The sequence below is a fragment of the Pelodiscus sinensis genome, chromosome 27, assembly GCF_052426305.1.
Source record: "Pelodiscus sinensis isolate ZL-2025 chromosome 27, ASM5242630v1, whole genome shotgun sequence".
In the NCBI taxonomy this organism is placed as follows: domain Eukaryota; kingdom Metazoa; phylum Chordata; order Testudines; family Trionychidae; genus Pelodiscus; species Pelodiscus sinensis.
In genome coordinates, this window is record NC_143078.1 from 12124724 (window position 1) to 12140452 (window position 15729).

General features: G+C 40.2%; 1 protein-coding gene across 1 annotated transcript in view; it reads right to left on the reverse strand.

The window, feature by feature from the left end:
• Positions 1-1056: 1056 nt before the first annotated feature.
• Positions 1057-15729, reverse strand: part of NUDT3 (nudix hydrolase 3) — a 37453-nt gene continuing 22780 nt past the window's right edge. The window contains exons 3-5 of the mRNA XM_075909878.2: positions 8476-8520; positions 7854-7938; positions 1057-6970 (exon numbers count right to left, since the gene is read on the reverse strand). Of these exons, the coding sequence (XP_075765993.1) occupies positions 6792-6970; positions 7854-7938; positions 8476-8520 (309 nt within the window). The 3' untranslated portion in view covers positions 1057-6791. The remainder of the gene's footprint in view (positions 6971-7853; positions 7939-8475; positions 8521-15729) is intronic.

The window sequence follows — 15729 nt, forward strand, 5'->3', positions numbered from 1 at the left end:
TGGACCTCATTCAGGACTTTCCTCAAATACAAAAAACACAGATCCATTTATACAATAATTTCACATACTTAAAACATTCCCAGACCAAACTCTCTAGACAAGTAGCATATTAGCAATATTTTCAATCAAGAACTTATGTATGGCCTCCCAACGTTTTGTTTCTCAGATCTTCATCTAAGTTAGAGATACAAAAAAAAGTAAACTCCCAAACTCCCACAATTGAGGTTTTACTTTTTCATTCACTCCAAACAGTGCTAAACGAGTGTGTTGAGTCACCAATATCTCCTCACAAGATCAAACATTTCTATCTCCTCTCATTAGATTTAAATTAATTGGTTAAAAATTTACCACTAAGATGAACCCGTTACTTCATTGCTGTCTAGTGGTATAGATCTTCAACAGCTCCAGATATACCTTCCTTTTACAGGAGATAATCACAAACTCATGCCAACCAAAAGGTCTAATTTAAAGAAAAACATCTTCTATAGTTTCATGCAGGATTTCAGTTGTGAAGTTGTGTTGAGGTTGAGTATTTTAGCTAAATTAAGAATCCAGTCTAATGTATGGGAGCATAGTCCCATTACTGCAGCTCATGAATAAGACTTGGCAGAAGGCGTGGGGGAGGACAGAACAGGCTCTCAGCAGTCAGATTCCTCTCTAATGTGCATGGCACAAATATGTTTCAGGATCCCAACCCCTACACATACATGAATTGTCACTATCAGTCCCAGTCTTAATTTAATCCAATTAAGGTGTTTTTGAAACTACTCTTTCAAGTTTTACACTCCAGTTTTGACTTTACAAAGTAGATTTTAATAAAATCAATGTTTTGTCACACATTATACTTAGAAATGCACCTCCTATACACAATTCATTTCCTAAGCAGGTCTTGCAACACTGAAGAAAACAAGGGCACTGTGGTCTCGGAGGCAGTATTTTGGGCATTAGTTGAGAGATACTATGTAACGTGATCAGTACAGGAATAAAACAGTTTTTCCAGTGATGACAGGAAGTTGTTCCTTTGTATATAGCTGCCATAGAGCAAGATGAAAAAAGCATCAACTCAGTCCCCTCCCCCTCACACATCTGCCTGCTATGTACAATACTAGTTTTTGCATATCTCCAATAAGTCATGGTCCAAAACCAAAAACACATCTTTATTCTCGGCAACACCGTGGCTCCCAGTTTGTAGGATCCTCCTCAGATCTACAGTGAATTCAAGAAAAATTTACTACTTGCTAGGGCTTAAGAATGTTAAGATTTCCAGTTTCATTGTAACTGGTCTTCCAAGGGTACTTAGAAAACCATTAATCTACACTACAGGCCCCAGTGAGTACACGTTTAGTCTGACAAGTAGATGACCTTTCCCCTCCATGTTTTAATCTTTAGAAGAGCTAATGTGTTGGGTAACTGATTTGCCAGCAGCACAACCATTTTTATTCTATTATCCTGATGCACAAACACCTGCTGGATTCAAGCAAGCAATCACAGCAGCCAAATCTAACTGAAGCTTGCACCTGGGAAAAAACTGCCATAAGGAAAGCATCAGTATTCTGCCTCCTGGAATGTGAACGTAAACGGCTTTCAGCTAAAACTTCAGTTCTGAGCATTGCCTTTCCAGCATGACTTTCTTGGCCTGGTGGGGATGCAGAAGTCCCCATGCCTGTGAGAGGTTTCAGATGGACAGAGAGCTTCTTAGGGGTAAGATGTTCAAATGTCAGAGTATGACTATCTATATCCTTCCCTCAAAGATATTTTCCACGCCCCTCCCCCTGTCACACAGGAGACCCACATATGGACATGCTTGCACCTCAAGTGAGTGACATTGCATGGACAGTGCCCAAACTATGAAGCTCTCACAGGCCATCTGAAACCTTTCACCAGCATGGGGACTTCAGCATCCCCATCAAGCCAAGAAAGTCATGCTGGAAAGGCAAGACGCCGAACTGAAGTCTTAGCTGAAAACCCTTTACGGTCAGATTCCAGGAGGCAAGACATCCTAATAAAGTCTGCCCTGATGAGATGAAGGAAATCATTCACAAAGATATTTTATTTCAGAAAGGTCTGAGCAGAGTACTACTCCTCCCGTGGAGAGCTGGTCTATAGCTTACTACATGCTTTTCCTCTGACTGAAGAACAGCATGGCTTAGGGACAGTTAAGTCAGACAGATGGCCAAAACCAAGTGAGCAGTGAAAGTGCAGCTGAATGTTTCTTTCTAAAAGCAGTTACCCACAGTAAAACATCAGCAGTAGCTCCGTTGTCATTGCCACACAATTTCCTTGAGTTTTGACTGATGTAGGAACGCTAACATTTCATGTGATTCAGTGGCAGATTGTCAAGCGGTTTTTAAAATAAGCTAAGTGACAGATGTGGGATCCATTTACTTTTAACTCTGATTAAGAAAACAAAAAGCACATAAGTAATTATTTTCTCTAGAGATCACATTCTAAATCTGCTGCGTGTCAGGTTTGAAATAACTAGGAGCACTATTGAGATGACATACTGCGTGGTACTCATCATAATGGGTGACAAATTTCAGAAATAAACTTGGCCAAGGGCAATTCACTTTGAGCAATGGTGATGAGGGAAGACAATATGAGAAACAGCTAGCCATAGTGGCAAATAAATTAATGGGTGAAAAAATTATGGCTAAGAGTGTAAGCAGCTTAAATATATGGAGAGTATATGGGGAGAACAACAAGACTGCCCTGTCTTTAAAACAAAAAATGAAGAGGGGCAGAAAATCAGGGATGATGCAGTTCAGTTGACTTTTTAAAAAGAAAGTCTTTTAAAAGCCCTAATGTGAGTTAATTAACTCAAGGTTAAAGCCAAAAAAGACTTACAGTAACTAGTTCCAAAGACTCCAATGTATTTATTTTACTCACGTAGACTTTCGGAATGGTGATATTAAAGCACAAAAATAATGCCACAGAAATCACTGTTCCAATGTACCAAAACAGAGTTTGAGAAATAATTCCAAGAACTTGATGCATACTTCCTCCTTTAAAAGGGTCTATTCTTTACTGAAGCCTCTTCTACACTATTTCTAACACTACTTCAGCTCTGACAGGGTTACCTGTGTTTGGCACCATGATGCAGAGGACTCTCTGGCTGCCACTAAATTTTAATCATCCTGTCAGCTGTAACTGCTCTAAGCCATGTTAAGTGGCATGGAGCCAGATTTTCAAAAGGCATTTAGGTGCCTCAAGATGGAGACAGGCACACAGTATGATTTTTGACAATGTGGCCTATATTCTTAAAATGTAGGTGGGCGGCCTACAACCCATTTGACGCAAGGTTTCAACTCTGCTAACTTTGGTGGAGCTGAATCAGCATGTGTGACAGTGGGAAACGTTTGACAAGTTTCCCTAATATAGACAAGCCCCATCATCATGCCTATTTGCCCTCATGTTAATCTCTAACCCTAAGCCCTACAGTAGGGTGCACAATACAAATCATTTCAGAATCTCCAATACCCAGCAATTTCTCCTACTCCTCTCCTGTAAGCAGTCCTGTCTCTCAATGACTATCCTCCTGCCTCTCGTATATGCAGGGAATGAAGGTGCAGCTAGCAAGATACTGGGGGAAATAATCAGGTGTGTGAATTTACTCTATCACCAAGCTCAGCACTGAATTTCAGGACTCCAATTCTCTTAAAACCCTGTGTTAAGAGATGATGAAGAAAACCTAATATTAATAACTCTCAGCTGGGCTCTATACACAATCATGAACCTCTGGTGTTAATGAGAAGTGGCAAGTTCTGCTCCAAAGCACCAACACAAATATAACAAAACCTTCACAGTTGTGGCTAGAGGGTGTAGCTATATATTTCCCAGACTGCTACAACCTCAAGAGATTTCTTAAACCAAATCTAGAAATCTCTCTCCTATTCTAGTTGAAGGGCAGCCAAGATTGTATTGGCTAATATCCAGGGCCAATCAAGGAGGAATTACACTGCAGTACCTGTCTGCCCACGACAGTTAAATCAGTACCTGCACTGGCTAAGTGAAGATCTGAGACATATCCTAGCTCTAAATTTAGGGTGAGTCTATACCCAATACTTTTTGGGAAGTAATGATTTCCACCTTTGTTAATATATTCAGAAGCACCTAACCTAGCAATGCTGGAAATACTAACCTAGTTCAAAAGTCATTTTCTGCACTGGGTCAGCCAGACTTGCTACAGAGAGATTGAAGTTATTTCATGCTGACAACAGCTGAGAGAAATCTTGATGTGTTTACATATAAAAGTGAGCTCAACTATCAGTCTCAAATCAATTTAGTGTCATTTTGGATAATATGACTCACATCAACATACCACATAGCTACATCCAGAAGAGCTTCGCACACTGAGATGATGTGAACTCTAAGTGGTGGAAAGGGGGAAACGATTTATGTAGTCAGGAACAAGGTTTGTTTTAAATATACAGCTACTGAATAAAGGCTACTTCCACCAGAGGACTTCAATCTTCTATTTCCAGTTATTAAGGCAAAGCACCAACCACTCAATATAACTGCATTAACAGCATCAATTCATGCCACATTAAAATACTTTCTTGGCACAATTTATTTTTCTGACCCAAACAAAGCCACTAGCAAGTCATTAACAATATGCTACCCTAAAGTGTCAGTTTAACAGCCCTCTAAAAACATTTTTAGACTTAAGGAAACAAAAAAGTGTGCATGCTATTGATATTAAAACTGCAGTTACTCTTTCACAAGTACCAGCTGCTTTCTTGCAAAGCATTTGTAATGTATTAATCTATACAATGAAGAAAAAGCACTCAACTGAAGGCAGCAAAAAGCTGTGTTGATAGGCACTGCTTACAGGTTGGAAAGAGTGGATTCCTTTACTTTCTTGTCCATTTCTGGATAGACTATTCAAGCCCTTTTTAGAGTTATGCTCAGGCTAATCAACAAAGACTAAGAAGGGCCTGTATATTTGCTTTTAAGTTGAAGGGAACAGAACTGGTGAAATTTAGGCTCAATTCCAGATACTCATTTTCAAACTACTACTTGAATAATGCCTCTCAGCCTTTTCTTGTGTGTCTTTTCATCTCAGTGATCACTGGCATCGCTTTGGCCTTGTTGCCACATACTGATGAAAGTAGGGAGAACAAGTAAAGAAATAGAAAGGGATCTCAAATTAAACAGCTACTTGCCAAAATAACGAAGATACCAACTCCCATTATCCCAGCTCCATGGATACTTATATCAGATTTGTATATGGTAAGTGCTCACTGGGAAGAAAGAATGCTCGTGAAAGGTATGATTATTTATTAGAATAATTTCCATTAAATATAAGGAAAAGAGTACTGCAGATTTAATTTCACATCTTGGCTATGTGCTGACAAAGGAGAAGTTACCAATTGCAGCAACTAGCTCCTGTCCCAAGCCAGGGATTAACTAATGCCCCTCCCAAACCTTTCCCTACCCTCCGACCCCCAACCCCAACCCTTTTTCCATTTTATTTTCCAACTAGACAACACTGTTGGCAAATCAAGACAGCATGAAACTTACATCAGTAAAAAATAAACAAAAAAAATCATGAAGTGTGCCAATGCATCAGGTTAACTATCCTATTAGATGCATACTTCTCCACACTAGCATTTCTGCATGGAAGCCAGCTGTACCTTTGTCTCAGAAGATGAGAGTTTAAACATTTTGGGCATGCTCTGTGGTGCAATGGTAAGTGCTGCAGAGCCACATACAAGAGATTTCAAACCTGAACTCCCCTCCCAAAAAAGACTTATTTTCAGGGATATGCCAGGGACGTCCCCACAAGTTTGTGCAATGACACTCAATAAGTACAATCTGATCCTGTAGCACAAATTACAATACTCAGTTCAGCATATTGTAAGGCATGTGGACAAGAAGAGACATTAACAATATGCAGCAAGATGGGAAATAATTCCAAAACAGCAGGACAGCTCGGCTAGATTTTAACCTCATTTTGAATCCCCTGATGTCTACCATTGAGGCCAAAATCCAGTTTCTATCAGTGGTTTTCTGAGACTGTTTGCTTTTGGCTGGGTGGTAAAAACCAATTCCTTGTGTTTCATTTTAATATAAAAGCAGAAACATTGGCTGAAACTGTAGGAGAAAATACTGAGCATCAGAGATGCTTGCAGCGATCAAAATTCTGCTGACTTTAAAATGTCATCGGCGCTAAGTTTGAAGGGGGCTTATGGAAGAGTAAACTGGCCCAACCACTAGCATGGTCACAAACAGTTTTGTATTTAAAAAAACAAGGCAAACCGATTATGAAACCCTCTTTTCACAAGTAGTCCAGGTTTTAAAAAAATCCTGCAAAATTAAAAAGTTAGATTCCTCCATTAAAAAAAAAGTTTATACATATGCGCTGAAAGTGACCACCACAGGTCTGAACAGCACCTTACAGTACAGACTAAGACTTAAAGAATTGATCTCACATTTGCAGTCTTTAATTTAAAAAAGAAAAATATCTGGCTATGGCCGGGATGACACATACGGGAACACTTCAGAACACAAGGCAGAGGCAAAACAAGCAGCGTCACTCTCCAGGCCATGGTAGCGGTGTAAAAGGAAAGGGGCACCTCATGCACAAAATGTATTTTACAAAATACATATCCAGAAAAAGCAAAAAACCCCACCTTGCACTAAACTGCAACATTCTTAACACTTGCTTTGCCACAGGCTGCTGCCCATGCCTTGTTCAGAGGAGGCATGTGAAAGGGGGTAGGAGAAAGAAGAGGGAAATCCACATTTCAGTCTATATTCCAAAAATCTCTCTTTTATAGGGACGTCTTCAGTCATCTGATGTCAGACACAGAGCTCTCATTAGAGTCAGAGTATGAAGCGGTCATGACAGGAGTGCCGTTATTTGCCAAACAGCCTTGTCTCAAGGTTTGAAAGTATGAGGCCTGCACTGGTTTGTGGTACTGCAGAACTTTTACAGCGTCTTCTATCTTAAACCATTCCCTTTTCCTTCCTGTGGGTAGAGGAATAAATTAATAAATGCAGTATAAGAACTATAGATAGGCATTTATCCCTTCTGTGAAGTTTTTGCAGTTGACTAGCATTCTGTCCACATCAACTGTGATTAACATTCAACAATGAAGTGATCTTGCAGCCCAATGCCAATTCAAAAATCCCAAGAGATTTCTCTCACTAGTCTTCTGTTCTCATAGCCACAGAAGGGTCACCCTACCCAAGTGTATGACAGATGCCTTCAAGCTTCCACAAAAGATGCATCATTAGGGTATTAAATTCACAATCCAATTGATGGTGGTTTGGGACTCCTGAGTTTTGGTGGGGTTTTTAAAAATGTTATTTCCATGAGTTCTGAGTAGGATAGAAAAAACAATATAAATTTAGAACTCAACCTATGATCTAAATATTTTCTTTTTTGAATGACTTGCTCCTGAGGAGGAAATTATGTCACTCTCTGGAACCTGGTTTAGAATGAGGAAGTGCTTTTCCCCCCATATCATCTCAATCTTCACATACAGCATTTGCCTCTTTGTACTGAGACCTCTTCTGGGGAAAGCCAACAAGATGAGCCCAATTATATGTGGGGTTTTAAGAGTGCTGGCAAACATCCTGCAGGAATTATTCTGAAACTCAGTTCATTTAGGGATTTGATAATTCAAATGCACAGCTTTCAGGACTAGGCCAAACACAAGTCCTCATAAACACTCAGAGCCAACTCAAGGATCAGAGAGGAAAGAAGGAATCCAAAACACGATCACATTTTTGCGTTGAAAAGAAGAAGCCAATAGAGTTCAATTATTTTAACAATCACTTATTGTAGGGGTGGGGGAGTTGGCATGTTTCTGCATGGAAGGAAGTATTACCAAGCATGAAGGTCTTACCAATATTGACAGAGTCCTCCCAGTCTTCTAACACTTCTGTGACGATGAGTACGTAAACATACGTTCTGTGTTTCCTGTCCTGATTCTGAAAGGCAAAATGGACAGGCTTGCCATAATCCTGTTAATAACATAGCACTTAAATAAAATCCTAAACCCTTCTTTTTGGTGGGAGGGGGAAATCTTAAAGCAGCTTTCAGAAGATGGGATAGTGCAAGCCTTCATTTAAATACTGGCTATTTAGTATACAGTCGTTTTCCATTTCAAGATCAAGACATTTGTTCAGAAAGGATTAGTGTGTATAAACTAAGGATGAAGTACCATACAATGGTCCACACACAGTAAGCCCAACACCATTCCATGAATCTTGCTATTGGTGAATGGCATTATTTAATAAAAGATGTGATTTTGATTGCTGCTGATCACCAGTCTTCCTAACTGAAACTGAGCACTCAGAACCTTTGAAAAAAAAGTCAGGGCACACTTTTAAAAAAGTGCTCTCTCCAAACCTGGTTGTCTAGTTTGGCCAACACACATACAGCTGCAAGCTTAGACAGAAGTTTCACTAAAATGACATTTTTGCAGCAAGATCTTACAACCTAAATAGCGATATTAATAAACTTACCTCAAAAATTCCTACTAATCTTCCTAACGTCCCTTTCACTCCAGCCTACAGAAGGTACAAACAGAAGAATAAGGTTTAATGTTTTAACTACAGCTCAGCTCATTTTCTATTTCCAGTTTGACTGCAATATTTGTAAAAGCAGGAAGCAAATGTTGCAAGCAGTCAATTCACATACAATAGTGTAATCATGAGAGGGATGGTGAAACTGCAGCACAAGCCCCAAAAACTTTGAATCCATCTTAGAGGAAAATCAATTTGATACCTGTATACTGAGATACCCTCAATGATCCAATAGCTTCTATACAGGACCCTAAATACAACAAGCAGCATATCAAGTCTGAACTTAGATAAAACTTGCTTAGTGGCTTAGCAACTGTTTTGTTGAGAACACTATTAAAAAAAAATCAACATCTCAAAAAAAAAATAGGCACAGCTCTTACTCCTGGACATACAGTTGCTGAGGTAAAAAACATTGGATACTTCTGAAAGTCTCAGCCACCTGTAAACTTGTTTGTAAGCAGTAAAATAAAATTTTAAAGCGCATAACACAAGTTTTTATCAGTTCCCTGATACATCCTGTTCTTGAGGTTTTCATAAACAATCATATCATTAGGTATCTTCCACTCAACTGTATGTTATTAGTCATGGCGAATCAAGTGATAGGACCCAATGCACACAATGCTTTATTTTAAAATAGCAGTGTTTTCAGAACTTCCATTACATTGCGCCAAATAGTTTCTTGTTCAGTCCAAACGTTAAAAGTATTAACTTTGCATGATTTTGGAAAACTTTAGGCATTTTGCATTACTTGACAACAATTTTTTAACTTCTATAAAGTTATCTGCAGTGGCAGGACAGGCATTCAGGACAAAATGAGTCTTGGTTAATACTGTATTTCAAGACTCCTGGGGGAAGAGAAGGGGGCTGTTAATTGTTTACAACTCACCTTTCAAGAGACCATGATCCTGGAAGTTCCTTTCCTGTTACAGCCAGTCTAGTTTGAGAGTAGACCAGTGCTCTAGCATTTCCATACAACAGCATTTCTAATGCATTTAATTGCTCCACCTTCTCCTCTCTGCTATTTCTACAGTCTGGAGTTACAGTTTTATGCAGTTATATAAAGTCAATTTCCTCAACTTAAGTGGACTTGCTTCTCTCATTACTGATGTTTCCAATTTAAAGAATCTGCTCCGATCTAGAAATGTTGCAGTCTTTCCCATTAGCTGCTTTATTCTGCCTGAGACAGAAACAGTAAATGCTTACTCCGTCCTTTCAGCAGGAAGAGAGAAGACTGCACAAATGACTGCTCAGAATATTTCTTAAATAACCAATTACAAGTTTGAAAACAGCTTTCTGATTTAACAAAACGAGTTGTGAATACAGTAGTGGATTTGGGAACAGTTACAACACCTGCTCTCTTTGCCATTTTATCTACGTGCGATGGCGTAATTCCAGAGAACACAGTAACAGCTCACTCCATATTTCACAAGTGCAGAAGATCTGTGTCTAAGTTAGAGCATAAATACATAAATATGCTGCAAAGAATGTTATTCAATCACTTTGATCTCTAAGGTAAGGAAATACCTGCTGCTCTGAAATGAAGCTTTCCCTTTTCATTCACCTCCTTATTACACCATGTGGGGACTGTTTCTAGTGGACTGTGGCCACAAATAACTGTTATTGTTCTAAGGTCACTCTTAGCCAAATATCAGTAACTCATCACACATGTAGCAAAAATTTTCTATGTGATCAATATTGATTAGCTTTTTTTAATAAAAGGAAAATCTGTAGCAACACCACCTGTTCTGCAAACAGCTTCTATTCTCTTGCATCTTAGCTGAAGAAAGCGTGAGTTGGAATTTCAGTTTTACTTTGTTCTACTTGGGTTTAAAGGCTGAGTCTACATTAGTAAACTTTAAGTTGAGAAACCTCAAGTAAAATCAATTTAATCCTATTTACAATATAACTTCCATCACAAACACCGGTGGTGAATTATAAAACAAGATGTTTGTTACTTTAGACAAGGGCAAAATGATTTACTGTTTCCTTTACCCACACTTTTGGCGATGTAAGTCTGTAGACTTAATTCTCTGCTGTCTTATAACTAGCAGAGTGATGTGGATAATCAAATTTTTAAATAAAAAAAGTCAGACCTGTATTTAAATTGGAATTTTTAATTTAAATTATGTAAATTTTTAAGTACATTTAAAATGTCAGCCTACCACCTAATTTTACCATAGTCCATTACACTAAATTTAAATTTAAGTCAATTAAAAATAATTGTAATTAATCATGAGATTAAAATAGTTGTGATTAATCACCATTTTAATTGTATTGTTGAATAGAATACCCATTTCAATTTACTATAAATATTTTTGAATGTTTTTCTACAGTTTCAAATGTAAATAAGTACTGTAGTACAATCCCTTCATGGAAGTGCAACTTAATGTAGAATTTTTATTTATGTTTTATTTTTCAACACAGTTACAAGAAAAAAAAAGTAAAACCTTTAGAGCCCATAAGTCAAACCATAAAGACGCATATGAAAGTTTATACGCCAGATGTGCTAAATACCTTGCAACCCCAGCTTTAATACATACTGGATTAGTTAGGGTAGTTTAAAATTTAGGGTTCCCCATTACTGTTTCTAGTCTTCCTACACTAAGCTTGATTAGCAATTAATTTTGCTAGCAAATGGAAGGTTACAGCAGATGAAAAAGTATATCTTAAATTACCATTCATGTTTGTAACCTGAAGATGAATAAGGCATTTAGATAGCACAATGCCAACTGTGCTAATTATAACTCAAAGTTAATTGTACTACAATGGAACTGGAGACATGCGAAATTTCAAGGAATCTGTACAGACAGCAGATTATTTTCTAATTCTCCTTATTTATTATTCTTACAAATAAAATTGGTAGTAGAAGTCACAAATATTTTATTAACTGATAGGCTGTTTTATCATGTATCACAAACCAATCAATTCATATTTCTGAAAAAGTTTTCATTTTGGAAATGAACAATAAGTCTGAAAAGCGGATTTTCCTATGCAATGGAAAAAACAAATTTAATTTCAGGATACCTGAAATAGAACTTTTCCAACTTTTCTAGCCAATTCTCTTTTACCCTAAGACAGAGGTTCCCAAGCTGCTGCTGCCTTTTTTTTTTTTTTTTTTTTTTTAAAAACACCGGGGACTGGTAAACCCAGTCGCAAACTTTTGGCGGACCAGTAACTTTCTATTTGCATATCTTCATATTCATGATTTTGTATATTCATTATATATAATAGAATGTTACCAGTCCACCAAATGTCCTGGCCCCCAGAATCCCCCAGTGCCAGCCCTAACCTCTAGAGTCCCCCACCCCTCCACTACCCCCCAGCACCAGCTAATGATCTGAGTGTCCTGCACCCAAACCCCAGTGCCAGCCCCCATCCCAAACATCTCAGTGCCAGCCCCCCGCTCCTTAGAGCCCCCCACCACCAGAACCCTCAGTGACAGCCTGCTATTTCCAGAGACCCACTGCACCCAACCCCACCCCGAGTCCTCCGCACGGCCAGCCCAGTTCCCAATATTATCCCCGTCCTCAGTATCACCCAATGTCAGCTCCCCACCTCTTAAGAGCCCCCCACTACTTAGACCTCCCTCTGCCCCCAGAACCTCCAGAGCCTGCTCCAGAGCCTGCTCCACACCCCCTCACCTAGCCCTGCACTATCTCCCTGCCGCTAGCTGAGCGTAGCTACCTGGGTCGCGGTTGCTCTAAGGTTGACATGCCAGGCTCTGTGCGGCCCTCCCACCGCAGTGTGAACCACTCCTCCATGTAGAGGAAGAGACTCTACCCCTGCCCTGGTTGGCTGAGAGGCGGGGCAGGACATGTTTCTCCCAAAAGCTGTCTCAGGAGCAATGTATTCCCTAGAGCCGCCGTGGCCTGGCAGCAGGCCACAGCCCAGCAGTTGGGAACCACTGCCCTAAGGAGTCAGCCCATCAGGTGGGCAGCACAGAGAGCTGGATAACCAGCCACTGGGGAAGACTGAAAGCCAGGAAAGCAGCCCAAGGAACTAGCTGGAGAGAGAGTCAGCAGCAGCCCTGGAATCCTGGGGAACCTGTTAGGCAAGTTCCAAATTCCCTGGAGGTCCAAGGAGCCATGAATTTGCTATAGCCCATGATGCAGGCTACAAGAGAGCCAGCAAGGTCTAGGTGTCCAACATGCTAGTCACTAGCCACATGTGACTATTTGGCTGCTTGAGTGTGGCTAGTTCACTAGGACGACAAGGAGCTCTGTGGCACCTTACAGACTAACAGATGTATTGGAGCATAAGCTTTCGTGGGCAAAGACCCACTTCATCAGATGCACGTGGTGGAAATTTCCAGAGACAGCTATAAATATGCAGGCCAGAATAAAGCTAGAAATAATTAGGTTAATTCAGTCAGGGAGGGTGAGGCCCACTTCTAGCAGCTGATCTGGAGGTGTGAACACCAAGAGAGGAGAAACTGCTTTTGTAGTTGGCTAGCCATTCACAGTCTTTGTTTAATCCTAAACTGATGGTGTCAAACTTGCAGATGAACTGTAGTTCAGTAGCTTCTCTTTGAAGTCTGGTCTTGAAGGTTTTTTTGCTGCAGGATGGCTACCCTTAAATCTGCTACTGTGTGTCCAGGGAGTCGGAAGTGCTCTCCTACAGGTTTCAGTATACAGCAATTCCTCATTTAACACGTGCCCGCTTAACACGTTTTTGTGATAGCACAATTTTTTTTTTTTTTAGGGAACTTTTTTTAATTACACGACCGTCCTTGGAATAACATGATTTTCCTAGCCAGCCCATTGCCAGTGGCTGCGCGGGGCTTCCCCAGTCTCCCTGCAAAGAGGCGGAGGGTTCACCGCTCGCCACACCATTCCTCGCTGACACCCCCTTGCCAGACGCCATGCCCCCTCTCCTCTACCCCTTCTTGCAGGCCAGCAGCTGGGTTTCCCAGTAGATCCATCACAGGGGCATACTCCCAATCCAATGCCCCTCCCTTCACCTCCCCTTCCCTTTCCCAGAGCCAAACATCTCCCCCTCCCTGCTATAACCCAGTACCCTTTCAAATCGTTCTTCTGACGTTCATTTCGAGAGGAATCTTCATCGTGACAGCATCTGATAGATTGAGGGCAGAACTGGAATCTGAAATCCCTGGAGATATGTTTGTGTGCTGCAGCGATCAGCTGTTTCTGTAACCCTGCTTCTCCTGGCATTTTTAATGTTTATTGTTTGTTGAACAGCATTCAAGCAGGCAGGTACTTTACTCAAAGCAACTCAACCCTGCTAGGCTGCCACAGTTTGAAATACAGTCTCATTATGCAGTAATACATGTGAGCAAGCAAACACCAGCTGAGCAACAGGGGATTATCTCAGCCAGCCCAAACCAGTTTCTTCACTGCAAATGTAGTCCATGCCAAGGCTTCCTTTCCATGACAGCTCAGTGGTTGAAAGAGCAGCTTTTCCAAGGCTCTCAGCTGCCAGAGAAAGGAAGGGTCAATGCAGATTTATTTTTGGATTTGAAAGGTGAAGCCACTGCTCTGCTCAATGAACCTTTGACTTCGATATCAAATAGCTTAATTATTATTAATAGTGATTTTGTTTGTAAAGCAGGGCTGTGTCCATAATTAGAACATTTTTCACTAGTGTGATTAAACTTAATATCATTTGTCCTTTGACGCTTGCCAGCACAATATTTTGCTATATTCTTAGATTATTAGAAGCTCAAGTTCAGTGTACCATGTTACAGCTTGGAAACAAGAAAATTGAGCAGTTTCTCCTCACTTTCAAAGAGATGAGCTATTGGAAAACGTGACCTTCGTAGGAACACCCCCCACTCCCACCAAAAATAGCCTTCAGAAGAACTTTGGGAAGAGGGGCTCTTTTTCAATCTTCGCCATTTTATTTTATCCAGGGTATACAAGAAAATGAATAGCTGGGAGAGAGAGATGGGTGCTGCCAAGTATTTTCACAAGCACAATTAACCCCACCTGCATTTGAAACTGAATGACATGGTTTAATTATACAACGGAGGTGAACCAAGTACAAAGTTCAATAACCTGCTCCACAATCCTCCTAACACAACTGGGGGAAGAAGACAATCTCAGCTCTGGCCTTATTTGATTTTCAGCACAAAGCATAATATGTGGGGAAACAAAAGTGGAACATTTTGAACACACACTAAAGCATGCAATGTTTTAGTTGGTTTCTAAATATGATTTTTAAATTTTAAGATGTGCATGAACCTATTTCTTTTATAGCAATAAAATACAGTACCAATTGTGCTGTAAATAAAAAAATGGCAGTTTCATGAAAATCTGTTATTAGACGTGGGTTAAATAGGAAAGATATTTTGCTATTAAGAGGCTGCCTTGGAGTGTATACAGAAGGCAGTATAGATAAGGATTTTGAAATCTGATATGAAGATTGAGGACATCTGAATATATACACAGAATACAGGAATTGTTGTATTAGACCAGACCTAGAGACCATCTAGTCCAGTACTGTGTGTGTCAGCAGTCATTTCCAGATCAGTGTCTCCTAGAGCTGGAGGGAACTAGGGATGTCAATGTGTTGTCAACTAGATGGTTAACTGATAAGGACTACTACTTATTAACTACACACACTCCCCATCACCGCTTGGGTTGGGGGGGGAGAAGGAGGAAGGAGCTGCCTCCCCCCAGTCTTCCACAAAGGCAGCAGTGGGGGGAGTGGGAGCCCCCTACGCCCTCCATGATGTGGTTGGAAAAGCACAGAATTGCCCTGGCCCTGGCTCTGGCTCTGACCCTTCAAGGGCGGCCCAGGGCCACTTTAGAAATTTCTGAAGGGGCTCCCCATCAAAAAGTTATTGCCCACAGGAGTTCTATACCAACTGTTGGACCATTCTGTAAGGACATGTCTTGTATGAAGCTATTTTTTAAGAAACTGAATTTTACAGACAATACAATGTAAAATTCATCCCAATACAGGGCTCAAAAATTATTCTAGCTTCATTTTAACTTTTCAACAAAAGGTCTCAGACAAAAGCCTGTTGAACATGAGTTCATTTCCTCCCATCTCGATTACTACAAGTTTTCCCGGTTCCTTACCACTGCCAACTATAAACACATACAAAATGCTTCTGTCTTCTCACAACTCCACTGAACCCCTATTGATTTTAATATCAAATTCAAAACTGTCCTCAGTTTAAAAAACCTTGGAAACTTGCTCAACCAAGCACATGAACATCACTCTCCAATT